Here is a 14,997-nt window from a genome sequence, read left to right on the forward strand (position 1 = left end):
TGCTTGCTTATAAGGGGGTTAGGAAGCATATATTAAAGGGTTGGAAAGTGCTTAAAATACTATCTTCCTTCAAAAAAAAAAAATTGAAATAGCATTTAGTTAAGTATAACATAAGAGCACCCAGCATTTCAATCATAGGAGACCTTTCCAACAGAGAAGCAAAACAATTCCAAATTACTACACTGGAGGTGCACCTGCAGTGTCAGAGCCCAGCTGGTACCTAGCTGGTCACTTGGATCCATTGTTAATGGATCTTCAGGACTCTTCAGGTGGCGGAAACCACAATAAACTGGTTTTTGATGAGCATTTGACATTTAAGTATGCTGACAAGGGGCATATCTTGGTTTCCACCACTTACAGTACAGAGTATTTATATGTCGCATGTTAGAATAAGCAAGTCTGTTTTTTGGCTCTAATTCTGTCTTTTGGGATTGATGACCTTAAAAGACAAGAGAGCAAGTAATCCTAGGAGGAACATTCTAGAACCGAGGGTTCCCCCAAAACTACATTATTTGTATTGGTGGAGACTTAATTATTAAGAGCCCACCCAGGAGGGAAAAACAAAGGGACTGAACCAACCAGGCAGGCCATGGGCAACAACAGGAAGGCTTCCTTGGAAGGATGAAGGAAGGCCTCTGGGCTCTGTCTGTGGGAGATGGAAGGGGCCCCTAAGACCTTTCTTGCTTCACAGCATCAATGGCCACCTTATCTAGTTAGTGATTTAAAGAATTAGAGGTGTTCCAGGAATCCTCTCTGTCTAGAATGCCCTATTACTCTTAACTCTGCCCGTGATCACTGAGACCCATTGAGAAGGGTTATTGCTGAGGATTATATGAAAGTAGACACTAAATCTGGAGTCCCTGGAGTTGTTTGTAAGTGGAATGTATTTCTTCACTGAAAAACTATGATGAAATTAGCTTCTCATAAGGGAGTAAATGTGAAACATTTATGTGTAAGGCAGATGCCATAATAAAAGTAAGATGCTGATTTAAACAGGAAAAGATGTGTTCATAGCTGGGAAAGCCATGCTGGTAGGAGCACGACCTAAATCAGGCTGATAACGAAATGATTCTAAACGAAGAAACTCAGTTTTGAATGTGTCTGAAAGAAAAATTTGAGGAGCCACCATATTCATCTTTCAAATTGGTTTTCCAGCTTTACACGTGGATGGTACTAACTTGACTTCCTAAGCTCCAGTTTGTGATTTATTTTTTAACTATAAAGTATATCTGTGTATTCTCTGAGATCGTCTGTAGACTCATATCCATCTATATCGTTTCATTACATGGTCTCGAAGCACGTTGGATTGTTATCTTGTGTCAAGGTCCATGATGAAAGAAATATTCCCATGGAAGTTTCCAGAGACCAAGCGCCTAGGCTTCTTTCTATAAAGAAGGCTTACCTTCTGCTTCTGTGCTCTGGGTACTGCAAAAGTGTAGTGCCCCCGTGTGAAAGTGTACCCATACTCTAAAATAGAAACCCTCCATTATTATTCAAAATTAATCGTGTTTGATTTGCTTCTTACGGAGTGGGATTGTGCTCTCATTCTTTCGTTCAACTTGAGTTTGATGACTCTGTAATGTAAATTTGACCTTAGTGGAGTGTGGGCCTCTGGGCCACATTCATAGCCAATCCCTAAAATTCAGATCTCTAGTGTCTACCATATTGAAGGCAAGTAGGCATATTTAATTGTTAACTCTTTAGCTAAAAAAGCATTGTATTAAGTTGGCACACATTTACGCGTGAGTTACTAACCTCCAGATGAGAACTTCATTGGAAGAGTCTTAATAAAGACTGGATTTCTAATAATAAATGCTTTCTTCTCTGTTGGTTCTGACTGGAGAAGCAAGGTCCAGAGGATTAAAATAGATTCATCAAAGCCCATATATTTTTTTTTTAATTTATTTATGATAGTCACACACACACACACACAGAGAGAGAGAGGCAGAGACATAGGCAGAGGGAGAAGCAGGCTCCATGCAGCGGGAGCCCGATGTGGGATTCGATCCCGGGTCTCCAGGATCGCGCGCTGGGCCAAAGGCAGGCGCTAAACTGCTGCGCCACCCAGGGATCCCGAAAGCCCATATTTTAATGCTTGTGCATTAATGTTCCAACTTGGAACATCTCCAAACCATGCTGAGATTTGAGATGTTTATTGGGGCTTATGCCTTTAGAGTATGGGGAATGGAGTGGGGGTTCCCCACTCTCAGCGCTACTGGAGGGAGAGAATTCTCCATTGTGGAGGGCTGGCCTGGGCGTCGCTGGGTGTTCAGCAGCACGCCTGGCCTCTGCACACTAGATGCGAGTAGCACCCCGAGAATTGTGATAACCAGAATGTTTCCAGATGTTGTCACATGTCCCCTGGAGGCATAATTGCCCCCAATTGAGAACCATTAATTTCGGGTAATGCATTTATCTGTTGTGTTAGTAAAGCTGTAAGTATACATGGATCAGATAACTTCAGAAATCTTAGGGAAATGAGGGCATAAGTAAGCTGAATTTTTAGTCTTTGGATACTTTAATTCCTTCTCTCCTTCGGCTCATTGCCTTAAAATGGTGCATGTTGGGATGGGGAGGGGTGTGTTGTGTAGAACTGTGGGGACCACTGTCTTTGTCGCTTGTGGTGAATTAATGATGGGAATATCTAAGCAGCCGTCAGATTCATAAATCACTAGAAATGAGCGGGATAACACATAAAAGTCTTTCCCTTTTGTTTAGCAATTTATCATTTTGCCTGCACATTAATAAACAGAGCTCCCCCGAGGTAAGCCCTGGAAGATAAATATTTCTCCCTAATTTCCTCAATTGTAGCCAGTAGATCACCAGTGGGTGGAGAGGTACTTGTCACCGCAAGTTGCCGGCTTCCTCTCCTTCACTTCTTCCACCGGGGCAAGTCGCGATACAGAGCAGGTGCCGAGCACAACCGCAGGTAATCGGGTTCTGTTTTGTTTATGTAACAGGCACCAGATTCCCCAGCCCCAGGCTGTCGGCCCGGCCGAGCCGAAAACGTACACTGTCCATATCACCGCTGTCCGATCACAGCTTTGACCTTCAGACCATGATAAGGACATCTCCCAACTCCTTGGTCACGATTCTCAATAATTCCCGCAGCAGCTCTTCAGCGAGCGGCTCCTACGGCCACTTGTCTGCGAGTGCAATCAGGTACGTATTTTCCAGAATCCATTATGTGTTTCTTGAACAGAGGGTCAGTGCTGACAGCCCGTGAGGATGAGCGCGACAGCGCGACACCGGGCCTGCCCCGGGTGCCGCGCAGATACCGCTGCAGTGAATTCCAGAGCCAGTTAGTGGGCCCAGAAGAACTTGTGGCGGACCGTACAGTCAGTAGCCCGCATGCCCAGACGTAGTTCCTCCGTAGAGGCAGTGGGCAGGGCAGATCTTTCACCCAGGCCCCAGGTCCAGCCCCGGTTGCAGAGCACCTGGCATGACAGGAGCAGAAATCGGAAGACCAGGCGTGGCGTGATTCTCCGCTGTTCACTGCGGGGAGGGGCGGGGGGTGCACATTTCAGGAAGAAAGAAAAGGCGTCAGCAGGATTTTTAATCTAAGGGAAAATACATGGGATGACATCAGAAGGCATATCTGTCAGAGGCGATGGGGCAAATGAAGATTTCCTTGTGTTCCTATTACGTATTTTTAGCTTAATTTGAAAGCTCTCTGTTTTGTCACCCTACAGCGAGAACATTCTGACACTCCCTTTGGTGAGGTGCCTCGTGTCTGCACTCGCATGCGAGGGCACAAACACAGGCTGCTGTAAACGTGCTTCCTGTAAAATATTTCTCACTGCTAATGATCAAACGTGAGCTGATGTCAATAAGTAGGGAATAAAAGTAAGCCAAGTGATGAGTTTTAGGTGTGTTTACACTGCTTTTTTTTTTTTAAGATTTTATTTATTTATTCATGAGAGACACACACAGAGAGAGAGAGAGAGAGAGAGGCAGAGGGAGAAGCAGGCTCCATGCAGGGAGCCCGATGTGGGACTCGATCCTGGGTCTCCAGGATCACACCCTGAGCTGAAGGCAGACGCTAAACTGCTGAGCCACCCAGGGGTCCCTACACTGCTTTTATCAGCTAATCACTCACTGTTTTGAACTGTGCTAGTTACCAAATGCTTGTTTCAGGCATAGAATTAGATCAGGTTCGAGTTCATTCATTACGCAACCCTGGTTATCAACTTTAGTTGACCCTTCCCCCCAGTGTTTCTCCCCTAATTTAAGAATTCAGTCACTAGCAGTCTTTCTGTTGTTATTGTTGTAAGATTTTATTTATTTATTTTTGAGAGACACAGAGACACAGGCAGAGGGAGAAGCAGGCTCCCCGCAGGGATCCCGATGCAGGACTCGATCCCAGGACCCCGGGATCACGACCTGAGCCAAAGGCAGATAGATGCTCAACCGCTGAGCCCCACTAGCAAGCAGTCTTTTTGAACTAGAGTTTTGCAAACCTTGGGTAGTTATTCGCTTTAAAAGGACGTGTCAAAGGCTCTTTTTGCTAGCCTTGCTCTGAATAAGCGAGGATTTTGTTATTGGTGTGTGTCTGCACATGGGCAGTAGCTTCAGTTCTTAGGTGATGGGTGTTCCATGACGGGTATACGTATTAGAGAAACCCCAACAGTCTGGGGAAGAAAACACTAGCAGGAGTAACACAGCGTATTTACTAGAAATGATGGATACCACCATTTTTTCCATGAGGTTCTCAATTACAGTCCTAAGTCTTTGCTTGTTCAATTATCAGCAATACTCCATGGCACACAAGTTAGTGTTTAACTATTATAAGTCCTATGTTGATACGACGGGATGTCATTTTCTTGTGCTTTTCTTTGTTCAGTTAATGTGGTCGTTAAAGTGTGGAAACACAGCAAAGCCAATAACCGTGCTTACGTGACAGCAGTCCATAGAGGGAGGTCCTGCGGTGTCTTCGGGATTAGCCACTGTCCTCACAAATGCTTTGGAGTTGGGCACAGATCAGATTCCAGCTTTGCCACCAGCTCGGTAAACTTTCCTTGCCCATCGGCTCTCTGCAGTTCAGCCTTCACATCTGTAAGCTACAGACAGGGCACCCCTGTGGAGGGCACGGCGTGTTTTATTAAAGCTGACGTAGGTGTGCAGTGCCAGGATGAAGACCCCTACCCATGGGCGAAATCTCAGGAGGACTGATCCCGGATGGTGCCCCTCTGGGAGACGAGCTAGCACGGCTTGGCCCTGGGACCCCCACGATCATCCCAGACTGGCTCTGAGGAAGTGTGCCCACCTCTGAACCGCAGCCTGGCTGTTCCCGCACTCCTGGCACATATTCCCAGGATCGTAGGTTGCCAATGACCGTATCTCAATTTGCTAAAATTATGTAACTATTATGTGGCTTGACTAGCAGTCATAGCATGACAGTGGTAGAAATATGGCACACCAGGATACGCACAAAAATGAGATTCGCACAGAATCACTTGTGAGCATTTGTTTCTCTTGCTTCTCCTTAATTTTTCTTCGCTCTGGCTCTCTGCCCAGCTAGCTTGACTTTTCCCAGCATCTCAGAGCCTCAGATTAGAATATGGTGCAGACGGTCACAATGTTGTCTTGCTTTATCCTTACCTCCCTCCCCCCATCTTCTCTCCCTTCTGGATCTGTTCACCTCAGCCCGGGGGACCTAGTACTGGATCCTGACGGGGATTGATCATCTTCCCCTGCTTCCAAGGAGCTCCAACAGACCCTGTCGTTCTCATTAGAGCTGGAAAAAGAGGTTTGCCTTAAAGACCAGTCAGGTCCCAGGAGGGCCTGCTGTTGCCAGGGGGGCCCGGTCACCTCTTCTTCCTCACCTTTGGATGCTTCCCATTCTTTCTTCTGTCTGGCAGCCTGACCTCTCCTTCTTCAATGTACAGCCAGTGTGGGTTAGGACCAGAGGTCGCTTTTAATGCACGAAAAGCCATGCAGACCACCCAGGATGACTTCAGCCTGCCATATAATACAATAACTAGAGCAATCATCCTCGGCACCACTTGCCCATCCTGTAGCTGGGTTGATGTTAGTGTTTTGCTTGCCCTGTTCCAAGTTTGAGCTTGTGACCTAAAAACTGACTTGAGGAATAGTCTGTAAAAGTGGTAGGACCAGTGGGTGGCAGGGGAAGCGGGGGGCAATGTGAGCAAAGCTGAAAAGGGTAGCTGACCTTCTGGAGCAATAAAGATAGTGGAGCGAGTGTGGCCTGAGGGTGTGTGTAACCACTGCTGTGTACCAGAAGAGTGCTTGGTACGAGGCACGCTCACTGTTTCTGTGTCACAGATTTGGGAAAGTGTACTGTTCCTCATGTTTTACGCTTCAACACGATGGGTCTTTGCTAGAAGTCGGAGAAGGTCGAGTGCCAATATCCCAATCCCCTGCTTCGTAACTGACCCCAAACACACTGGACCTTTTGCACTGTTTTCTGACACCTGACCTGCTTCTGGAACTGGCAGTGCAGAACAATGGCTGTTGGCTAAGTTAGAAGGACGGCATTCGATGTGAAGTCACGCGTTCAGTTTGCCAAAAAATGCCATCGCTCTCCTCCATGTAGCATGGGGTTCAGGTGTTACTCCCCAAGGGGCTGATGATAGCATTTGCCGCTTTTTGAAATTCCTGTATTTCCTGGCTCATCTAGGGGTTTGCTCTTTGTTTTCCCTCTGCTGGAGAGCACGAACCAGAGGGCTGCATGCTGCCACCCGTAACACCTGTGCCTTCTCACCCTGACATCACTTGATGAATGTTTTTCTTTGGTGAATAAATGAAGGAGCTCATTTTTTTCAGCGGGGGAGGGGCAGAGGGGGAGAGAGAGAGAAAGAGAGAGAGAGAGAGGGAGAGAATCTCAAACAGGCTCCACACTTAGTGCAGAGCCCGACTCGGGGCTCAGTCTGACGCCCCCGAGATCACGACCTGAGCCGAAATCAAGAGCCGAAATCAAGAGATCACGACCTGAGTCTTAACAGACTGAGCCACCCAGGCAAACCCTGAAGGAGCACTTTAATGAGTAATTGGAATTCTCATCAGCACCTTTATCAAAGGAACTTTCTATAGATGGCAGGTGAATAATCCTGATTTTCAGAATGTTAACAGTCTTTATGAATAATATATGTCCATAGGTTGAGAGCTATAGAGAGATAGAAGGATGGATACAAAATAAAAGGTTAAAAAAACGAATGTCTGTCCTTGTGTATGGTTCTCGTATTTATGTATTTAGTGAATAATTCAGACTGCTATAGAAATACCGCAGAAGGCAAATATTTATTCATGGAAGCCCCTTGGCGTACTCGATTTTGTCTTACTTTTCAACCCTATTGTCCAAATGTACGTCACAAATCTTATCTTTTAAATATCATAACAAAAATGACCATTCCAAAACAAACAAACAAACAAACAAACAAAACCCCTATGCACTCCAAAGGGTCATTGTGAACTATTCGGCTGTCTCAAGAAATTTTAACTTGTCCGTCCCCCTGAAGACTCCAATCTAAGCCCAGATGAGTCACATTTATCAAATACAACCTGTAGCCTCCAGCCTCTGTGGCTAAAGGCGGATGTTGTAAATACCCAGTTAATGGCAGGAGAGTAGAAGTGCCTTTGCCTCTGCGAATACCTTCCCCTGGAAATTGCACCGCAGTCAGAAGAGGGGGGTTTCGGATGACGCTCCTCTTCCTGTGGTCTCCAGGCAAAAATAACCTGCAAGAAGAAATGAGTAGGCCACTCATTCCTGTCCCACCAGTTACAGCGTTCTCGCTTTGAATTTAATGGCCAGAGTGAAGGTGGGCTTGTGTCCTAGTGGTTGTAGGCCTGGCGTGGCCAGGACAGAGATCTCGATGAAAGCGGGGGTCAGGTGTCATGCACCGCAGCGCCCCAGTGAGAACAGTGTGTCCGCCCACGGCCCCGGAGCCGTGGCTGGGGTGTGGACGGTGGCCTGTGTCCTAGCGCGGCCCACGCTCTCGGTCCCAGGCTCCTGGAGGAAGCCACCGTTGTTGCCACTTCCTGAGGCAGGACAGGCACCAGCTGGGCCTCCAGCAGCGGCTCGGCTCTGGGCCGGTTTGCTCGTCACAGGTTGGGTGGGAGACCGTGAAGAAGACAGCGGGGGTGAGCACGGTGCCGATGACCATGGTCCTGCAACTCTGATTGCGTCTTCTGAAAGTGGTGACAAACTCCTTCTCCCCCAGCAGCAGTGAAAGTGATTAATACCGAGAAAGGTAGTTTTTATTTACTCCCATCTGTGGTCACTGGTTTTAGACAGCACTTCATTTATCAGTTAGTCGTTCAGTCCCCCAAATATTCAGCTGCATCTTCAACTGTACTAGTCGCCGGGCCGGGCCTGGGGCTGCCAGGCGTGCGCGGCACGAGCCCTGCCCTCGGCGAGCTCCAAGCAGGTACGAGCAGGGGCCAGATGGGGCCGTGGGATGGGAAGGGATGGGGCGTCGAGGGAACGTCAGCAGCGCAGGGCTCGATGGCAGTAACGGGGGAGGCGCGCCCCCGAGGGGGCAGGCAGGGGCCGGCTTGCGCACAGCCATCGGCCGCCCGTCCACCCGTCCACCCGTCGGGGCCGGGCAGGGAGCCTCGGAAGCCTCCCCGGAGGCTGGGAGGCTGCGTTGTGTCTGGGTGGAGGGAGCTGATGCCCGGGAGCCTGGTGGGCTGCACCAGAGGCACTCGGCGACTGCCGTGCTGCACAGAGCCTGGCGGGGCCAGCTCGGAACCTTCTCGTTCTGTACCCCAGGCCTTCCTCCTCTCTCTTAGGCCTCCCCAGTGGGAGGCCCGGCTAAAAGGATTGGTCGGAAGTGCTCGTCCTTACAGGCAAATCATAATTCCTGATGGTGTTTTTGAAAAGCTGATTATGCTTTTTCTGGCCACATCTGCATGGCCGAACCAGTTCCGTGATTTGGGTGCTCCCAGCCAAACCTCATCGGAGAGGGTGTCACCGCTGTTCATGTTGACAGAGGTCTTGTCTGGTTGTTGGTTTCATGGCAAGTGGCTTTTCAAGCCTTTTAGAACACTTTTGTCCCGTAAAGCCGGACGGATTTTGGTGCAGAGCAGTATCCACAGAGTGTGCGCACCTCCGTGTAAAGGTTGGGGCCATCCCTGCTTGTTTTTGTGAGCGCACGGGTCTAATGCGTGTGCTCATTACTTCTGAAGCTGCTGCGTTTTCCAATAAACGTGCCCTGGGAGCTTTTATGGATAGAAGTGGAAGCTTTTATTTTTCTCATTTCAAATAGAAGCACGTGCAGGCATGTGTGTCCCTGGGCCTGTTACCTATATGAGCAATAATGCATGTTGGCCCATTCTCAGCAGCACTGGGGAGGCCCCGTTCCTACTTTGAACGGCAGCTGTTGCACAGTAAATTCCACAGCTGTAGCCAGCAAGTGGACGGCCTCGTTAGTGCAACAGCCACGGAGTAGCCACAAAGTCGGTTTTGATTAGAACGCCTCCTCCTCCCCCACTTGCTTCTCTCCTCTTGAACCCGGCCTCCTCCTACCAGGCGCTGACTGCTGCCTGCCTTTGCCTCGGGGTTTCATGAGCCCCAGAGCCAGGAGACACCGGGTGCTGGAAAGCAGGTAGCCTCGTTGGCTTCTTCACACAGAAATTGCGGCCTGGGGGTTCTCAGTCCCTGTGCCCCAGCCTAGAGCAATAAATACGTCGTCCAGGTGTCACATGCGTGTCTTCAAAGGCTGTTTCAGAAATTCACATCCCAGCAAAATACAGCAACCAGGGCCATTAACGAAACACGTGTTTGTAGGTAGTTTGCACTGATTTCAGATTTAAAACAAGACGTTTCCTAAGAACGCAGGGGTGCCACATGTCCTTTACTCTTCACGCTGGTAGGAGATGGTGAGGGTCCTAGAAATGGGCCTGGAAACCCATGGGCCTGTCTGCAGAAGATGTAGGTCAGAAGTGCAGAGCACCACTCGTGCACACTCGTCCTCGAGGCCCTGTGTTCCCACAGAGGAGCCGTGGCACTGCGTGCTGTGGAAGTGGCCCTCCTCCTTCGGTGACACAGGTAGGGACAGCTGCCATCTGGATGGACGTCATTAAACAATCAGGCGGAAACTTTTACCTCTCAGCGTGCGGTGGCTGGGTGATCCAGCCTCTTGCCATCTTTCTTGGAGTTCCTTGATTTATTTGCCTTATTTTTACTGAATAACAGATCTCTTCCATGCTGCCATCAGCTCTGTTTATCCTGCCAATGTGAAAGACCGCGGCAGGCCAAATTACGCCACTCCACGTACACTGTTCCCATATTGCATTACCCGGCACCCCCTACCCTCTTTGCCTGTTGTGTGTAGAATGCCTGAGTTGTTTTTGAAACATGTATGGGCTTATCTTATAGCCATTTTAATTGGATTTCATCCATCCAACCTGAATATTAATGTCCGAAATACCTTTATGTATAGTAGGGTTGAATGAATGTTGAGCGAATGATCTTCGGCAATAGGAACTTTTAGGGTTCCCACTTAGATGTCATTCTAGGAATTAAATATAAACTTGATGCACTGATTAATCGTAAGGTTTCTGTACAAATGTCGGCTCCCGTTACTTCCTTGGCGTGAAAAAACAATGTTGTGAAAGTGGAAAATGATTATGAATTTCAAAGTATGGTGTATTGGTTATAACAGATACCTTTCTAGTTGCAAAAATTATTTCATGCTCTGGGACTATACATGGGATATATTGATGCATCTAATTGATGCATGATTTCATGTGTGCATTTTGTGAGATTTATTTCGCTTAACATTTTCTTTCTATTTACACTCCAAATTCTAGCTAGGTTGGGGGAAGTTGCTAGAGTCCCAGACAGGAGACTTCCAGTTGAATGAGGCGTGACTACACTACTGACTGCAAATTAAGAAACAAGGCCCAATTTGCAAAACTTGACCATACTTTGCAAAAGAGTATTGGAAAACCTTTACCTCTGATTTTTGATAGAGAGTAAATACATCAAAACTTTTTCAAAGATTCGAAAAAAAAAGAAAAAAAACCTTTTTCAAAGATTCGGATTTGGGGAGTTTTCATTTTAAATCTTTGGAAAACAGGAGAACTGCTTCCCACTTAGACATCAGTTTGTTGATCACTGTTAGCTCAGCACCGAACATAAAGGGGGAACTGACCGTGAGTAGTTTTATAAAGATGTGCTCATAGTTCTGTCCCTGAGTCACCAAACACAGAGGAATGCTCCATTAAAGTATTTTATTTAAAAAAAAAATTCTATAACTGTAAATCTCTTCTACTGGCTGGAAATTATATTTAGTGGATGAGGATGCCACGCACGTTATGGTCAAGGACCTAAAATCCACACCTTTCTCCTTTTCTGCTCTGAGGAAAGTAAAAGGCAAATTAATATTGAAATTAATTTATTCTGGTTTAATAACCGTTGTTTTAGAAGAGCATCTCTCAGAAGTGTTTTGCAAGGATCACTAGTTTCTAGAAGCTCCCCCACATACTCTTGCACACTGTGTCTGGGATGGGATGCCTAGAATGCACATCCCAGGTTGACGGCTCCGTGGGATCTTGGGACGGTTGAACCCATATTCCTCACACTTGTATGACTTGAGCACTTATCTTTCCTCTCCTCCATAAGACTTACTTTTGGATTGTTGTCTCAGGAGGCCCGTGATCTTGTTAGCACATTGCTTGGGAAGATGGGGGCCATCTGACTTTGCCTCCTAGTGTCATCAACTAAACATAAGTAAATAAATTGTAAGTCACATTTTTATAAATATTTATCTTTTAAATTACCCCATCTTTCACGTAGTCATTTGGAAAAGAAGTGAAAGCTACAAAAATAGTCCTTTAAAAATTATATTTAATCTGGTAAATATTGAGTGAAGACTCTGTGTCTCTCATGAATAAATAAAATATTAAAAAAAAAATAAAAATTACGTAAAAACTAAAAGGCTTAAAAAGAGGAATCGATTTGCTAAAAAACCCAAGTGATGTTCTGGAAATAAAAATTGTCATAGCAAAAAAAAAAAAAAGATATTGAGTGAAGAGAATCGAGAAATCAGATTGTAAAATTAATCTTTCTTCATGTGATCCACAGGAAAGAGTAGGGTGAGCAGAAATATAAAAGGCTTTGAGGTAACAGTACTCAGGTGGACCAAGATTTTAAGGTCCTTTAGAGGATGAAGAAGATATTTATAAAAACTCTCAACAATATCAATACTTTACATTTCTAGAAAATTGTGGAATGAATACATAAACTATTCAGGACTTCTAAAGGTGGGATTTTTTTTTCTTCTTAATTCCGACCTCTGTAATCATCAAAGACTGTCCTCAGTCCCTAAAGTTCTATAGAAAGACATGAATCTAGGTACTAGCTTTGTTTATATTGTTTTATAGACACATCGCCAAGTGGCGGTTTTAGGAAGAAAACGTATTTTTCTTTGAATTGAGTATTTGGAGTTTGATAGGCCCCCAAAGTGGTCCTCGTCCTGAGGGCATTTGTAGCCATGGTAAGTTAAGGATTTTGAGATGAGGAGATTATTTTGGATTATTCGGGTGGCCCTGATGTAATTAAAGAGGAAGGTGGGAGTGTGATATGGAGCCACAAGCAGAGGATGCAGGCAGCTTCTAGAAACTGCAAGAGGCAGGACTCCTGTAGGCTCCAGAAGCACCCAAGGCTGGTTTCATGAGCCAGTAAGGTAGTGTGTGTGTGTGTGTGTGTGTGTGTGTGTGTGTGTGTGTTGTTTTAAGCCACTCAGTTTGTGATAATTCGTCGCAGCAGTAACTGGGAACTAATAGACTGAAGGAGAGGCCGGCGGCTCACTGGCTCAATCCTGAGCGCCTGCTGTGTGCTGGGCCGTGTTCCAGGCACCCAGGGCCTGCTCCTTGGGACGCCACAGTCTGGAGGGAGGGAGGGTGTGACTGGCTGAGTGCAGGTGTGGCCAGGGAACAGCAGTGTCCTCCAGCAGCAGGTGATCGGAGGGGCTCCTTCCGAGGGGGCCTGGGTCTCAGAAGGCCTCGCTGTCTGAGGAGGTGACAGTTTAGCTAAGACCCGCTGACAGAAGAGATGCAACCGTGCTGAGCTCAGCAGGGACCCCGCAGGACCAGCGTGGGGGGCCTCTGCTCGCCGCCACCTCCACGCCCCCCGGTGAGCGGGAGGAGCCTGGCTCCCCATCCTTGCTGCTGCCGTGACAGCGCCAGGGGCCGCGACGGTCCTCGAGTTCCAGAGAGGCTCTGTGGCCCAGAGGAGCAGCCCGCCGCCCGGGCACCTCGAGGAGCCGGTGGCAGCGCGGGCTGTGCGGGGTGGGACCCGGCCCCCTGCCCCGGACTCCTGGGGGACAGCGTGGCTGGGCTGGCTCCTTCGGAATAAGCGGCGAGGCGAGCCCCATCGTGTCCCCTGGAAGCTGAGAGCCCTGCATTCTGGAGAATGTATTCCTGGCACCTGCTTCTCCCGCAAGGGGACGCGACGCCCCCCGGATGTGTCGAGAGCCGTGCCTGCCCTTCCCTGAGTCTGCTGAGGTCAGGGGCAGGCTGGAACTTGCTTTCCTTCCCTCTGACATCTTTTGGAAAGTAAAATCGGACCCGACCTGCCCGGCTGTGGACATCGGTAAATCGCTTTAACAGGCCACTGAGAGCATCGCCTGCCTTATGGGATCTTTCCTCTGAAGGCCTCGACTCTTAATCGGGTCCTGGCGTGCTGAGCCCCCCGATGCGGTGCCGTCCCGCATCCGACGTGCAAGGGGCCGGAGGTGCCCCCTCCATGCCGGCCTGAGCTCAGGAAACTCTGGAAAGGTGTCCGGAGGCTCCCGCAAACTCTGTGTCACATTGCAAATGTATGTGGAGTGGGGTCTTTGGGTCTTTGCTTTTTTAATGAGCAGAATAAGGTACTTGGACTTAGTAATACCCATTCACCAAAAGGAAAGGGGTGGGGGGGGGCGTTAAATCATTGTGTTTTTTGATGAATGGCTTGTACACTGAAAAATAAATTGGACAAACTGGCATAGAGCTCAGTGAACATGAAATCAGCTATTAGAAGAAAGCTTGTGAACAAATTCTGGGGCAGATATGCATCTTTTGATTAATGCCCTATCAATCATCCACACAGCTACCTTAGCGGAGTCTCGCTGTAATCATTCACGGTTGCTTTCGGAAACACGGGCAGAAACTATAGCACTGCAGAAACGGAATATTATTACTGATTTCTCCCTAACTTGCCATGAACAATGACTGTTTTCACCCTGTTTCTGCTTGCCTTTATTACAGAACTACAATGCGGAATGAAAGGAGGGTTCCTCCAAGCTGGGTGAAATTCTCCGAGGGTATTCTTAATGATATTCAGTCTTAAATGGGCAAGCTATTGTAATGCAAGGTTCTCTGTAGGAATAATAGTAATGTAATCCCATTGAAGCCGCCTTTCATGGATTGTAGTCAAATAGGCAAAATGTGGAGTCACATTAATGAACGGAGTATATCTTCGGAATTATTACCCAAAGTTGTTGAAGTGGTCTGAATTTTGTTATTGTAATTATTATATTCTCAGCTAATGCGCTTACCAGCAATAGTAATTAACCCACCAGATTGGAAATTTGCATGAATCCTACCTTTGACATGACAGGAAACCCTGATTCTTTCTGGGTATTACACAGCAGGACGGAGCAAATATATATAAATATCCATCTTTTATTTCTTTTTTTTTTCCACTGATTTATGTTTTAAGAAAGACATGTTCATGAATGCAATTATAGTTTTTCACGCATTTCCCCGAGAACCCTTCATTCTCTTAAGAGGATTTGATTCCTAAACTGTGCCAGCACAAAGAACGGTTCGGGACTGTCTGCCCGCCGAGAAATGTTCAGGTAATAGTGTGGCTTCCTCGAGGCCCACTGGAGGCTGGACGGTGCTGGGGCGTAATGAAGCGGTGACGGGCATTAGCATGTATAATGGGCTTTCCTGGACATTTACTGCTCTTTAGCTGGGAGAGGGAGCTGTGCCCTCCCACTGGAATATTCCTCTACCGAAGCCCATTGATCACCGATTTCAGCCAAG

The 14,997-nt window shown here is 47.4% G+C and overlaps 1 protein-coding gene across 4 annotated transcripts in view; it reads left to right on the forward strand.

Annotated features, from left to right (window-relative positions):
- GLI3 (GLI family zinc finger 3) overlaps window positions 1-14,997 on the forward strand; it is a 270,176-nt gene that overhangs the window by 190,266 nt on the left and 64,913 nt on the right. For all 4 annotated transcript variants that reach the window (XM_049096345.1, XM_049096343.1, XM_049096344.1 and 1 more), the window contains one exon: window positions 2,961-3,162. In XM_049096345.1, coding sequence (XP_048952302.1) covers window positions 2,961-3,162 — 202 coding nt within the window. The remainder of the gene's footprint in view (window positions 1-2,960; window positions 3,163-14,997) is intronic.

Source organism: Canis lupus, chromosome 18 (genome assembly GCF_003254725.2).
Source record: "Canis lupus dingo isolate Sandy chromosome 18, ASM325472v2, whole genome shotgun sequence".
Lineage (NCBI taxonomy): Eukaryota > Metazoa > Chordata > Mammalia > Carnivora > Canidae > Canis > Canis lupus.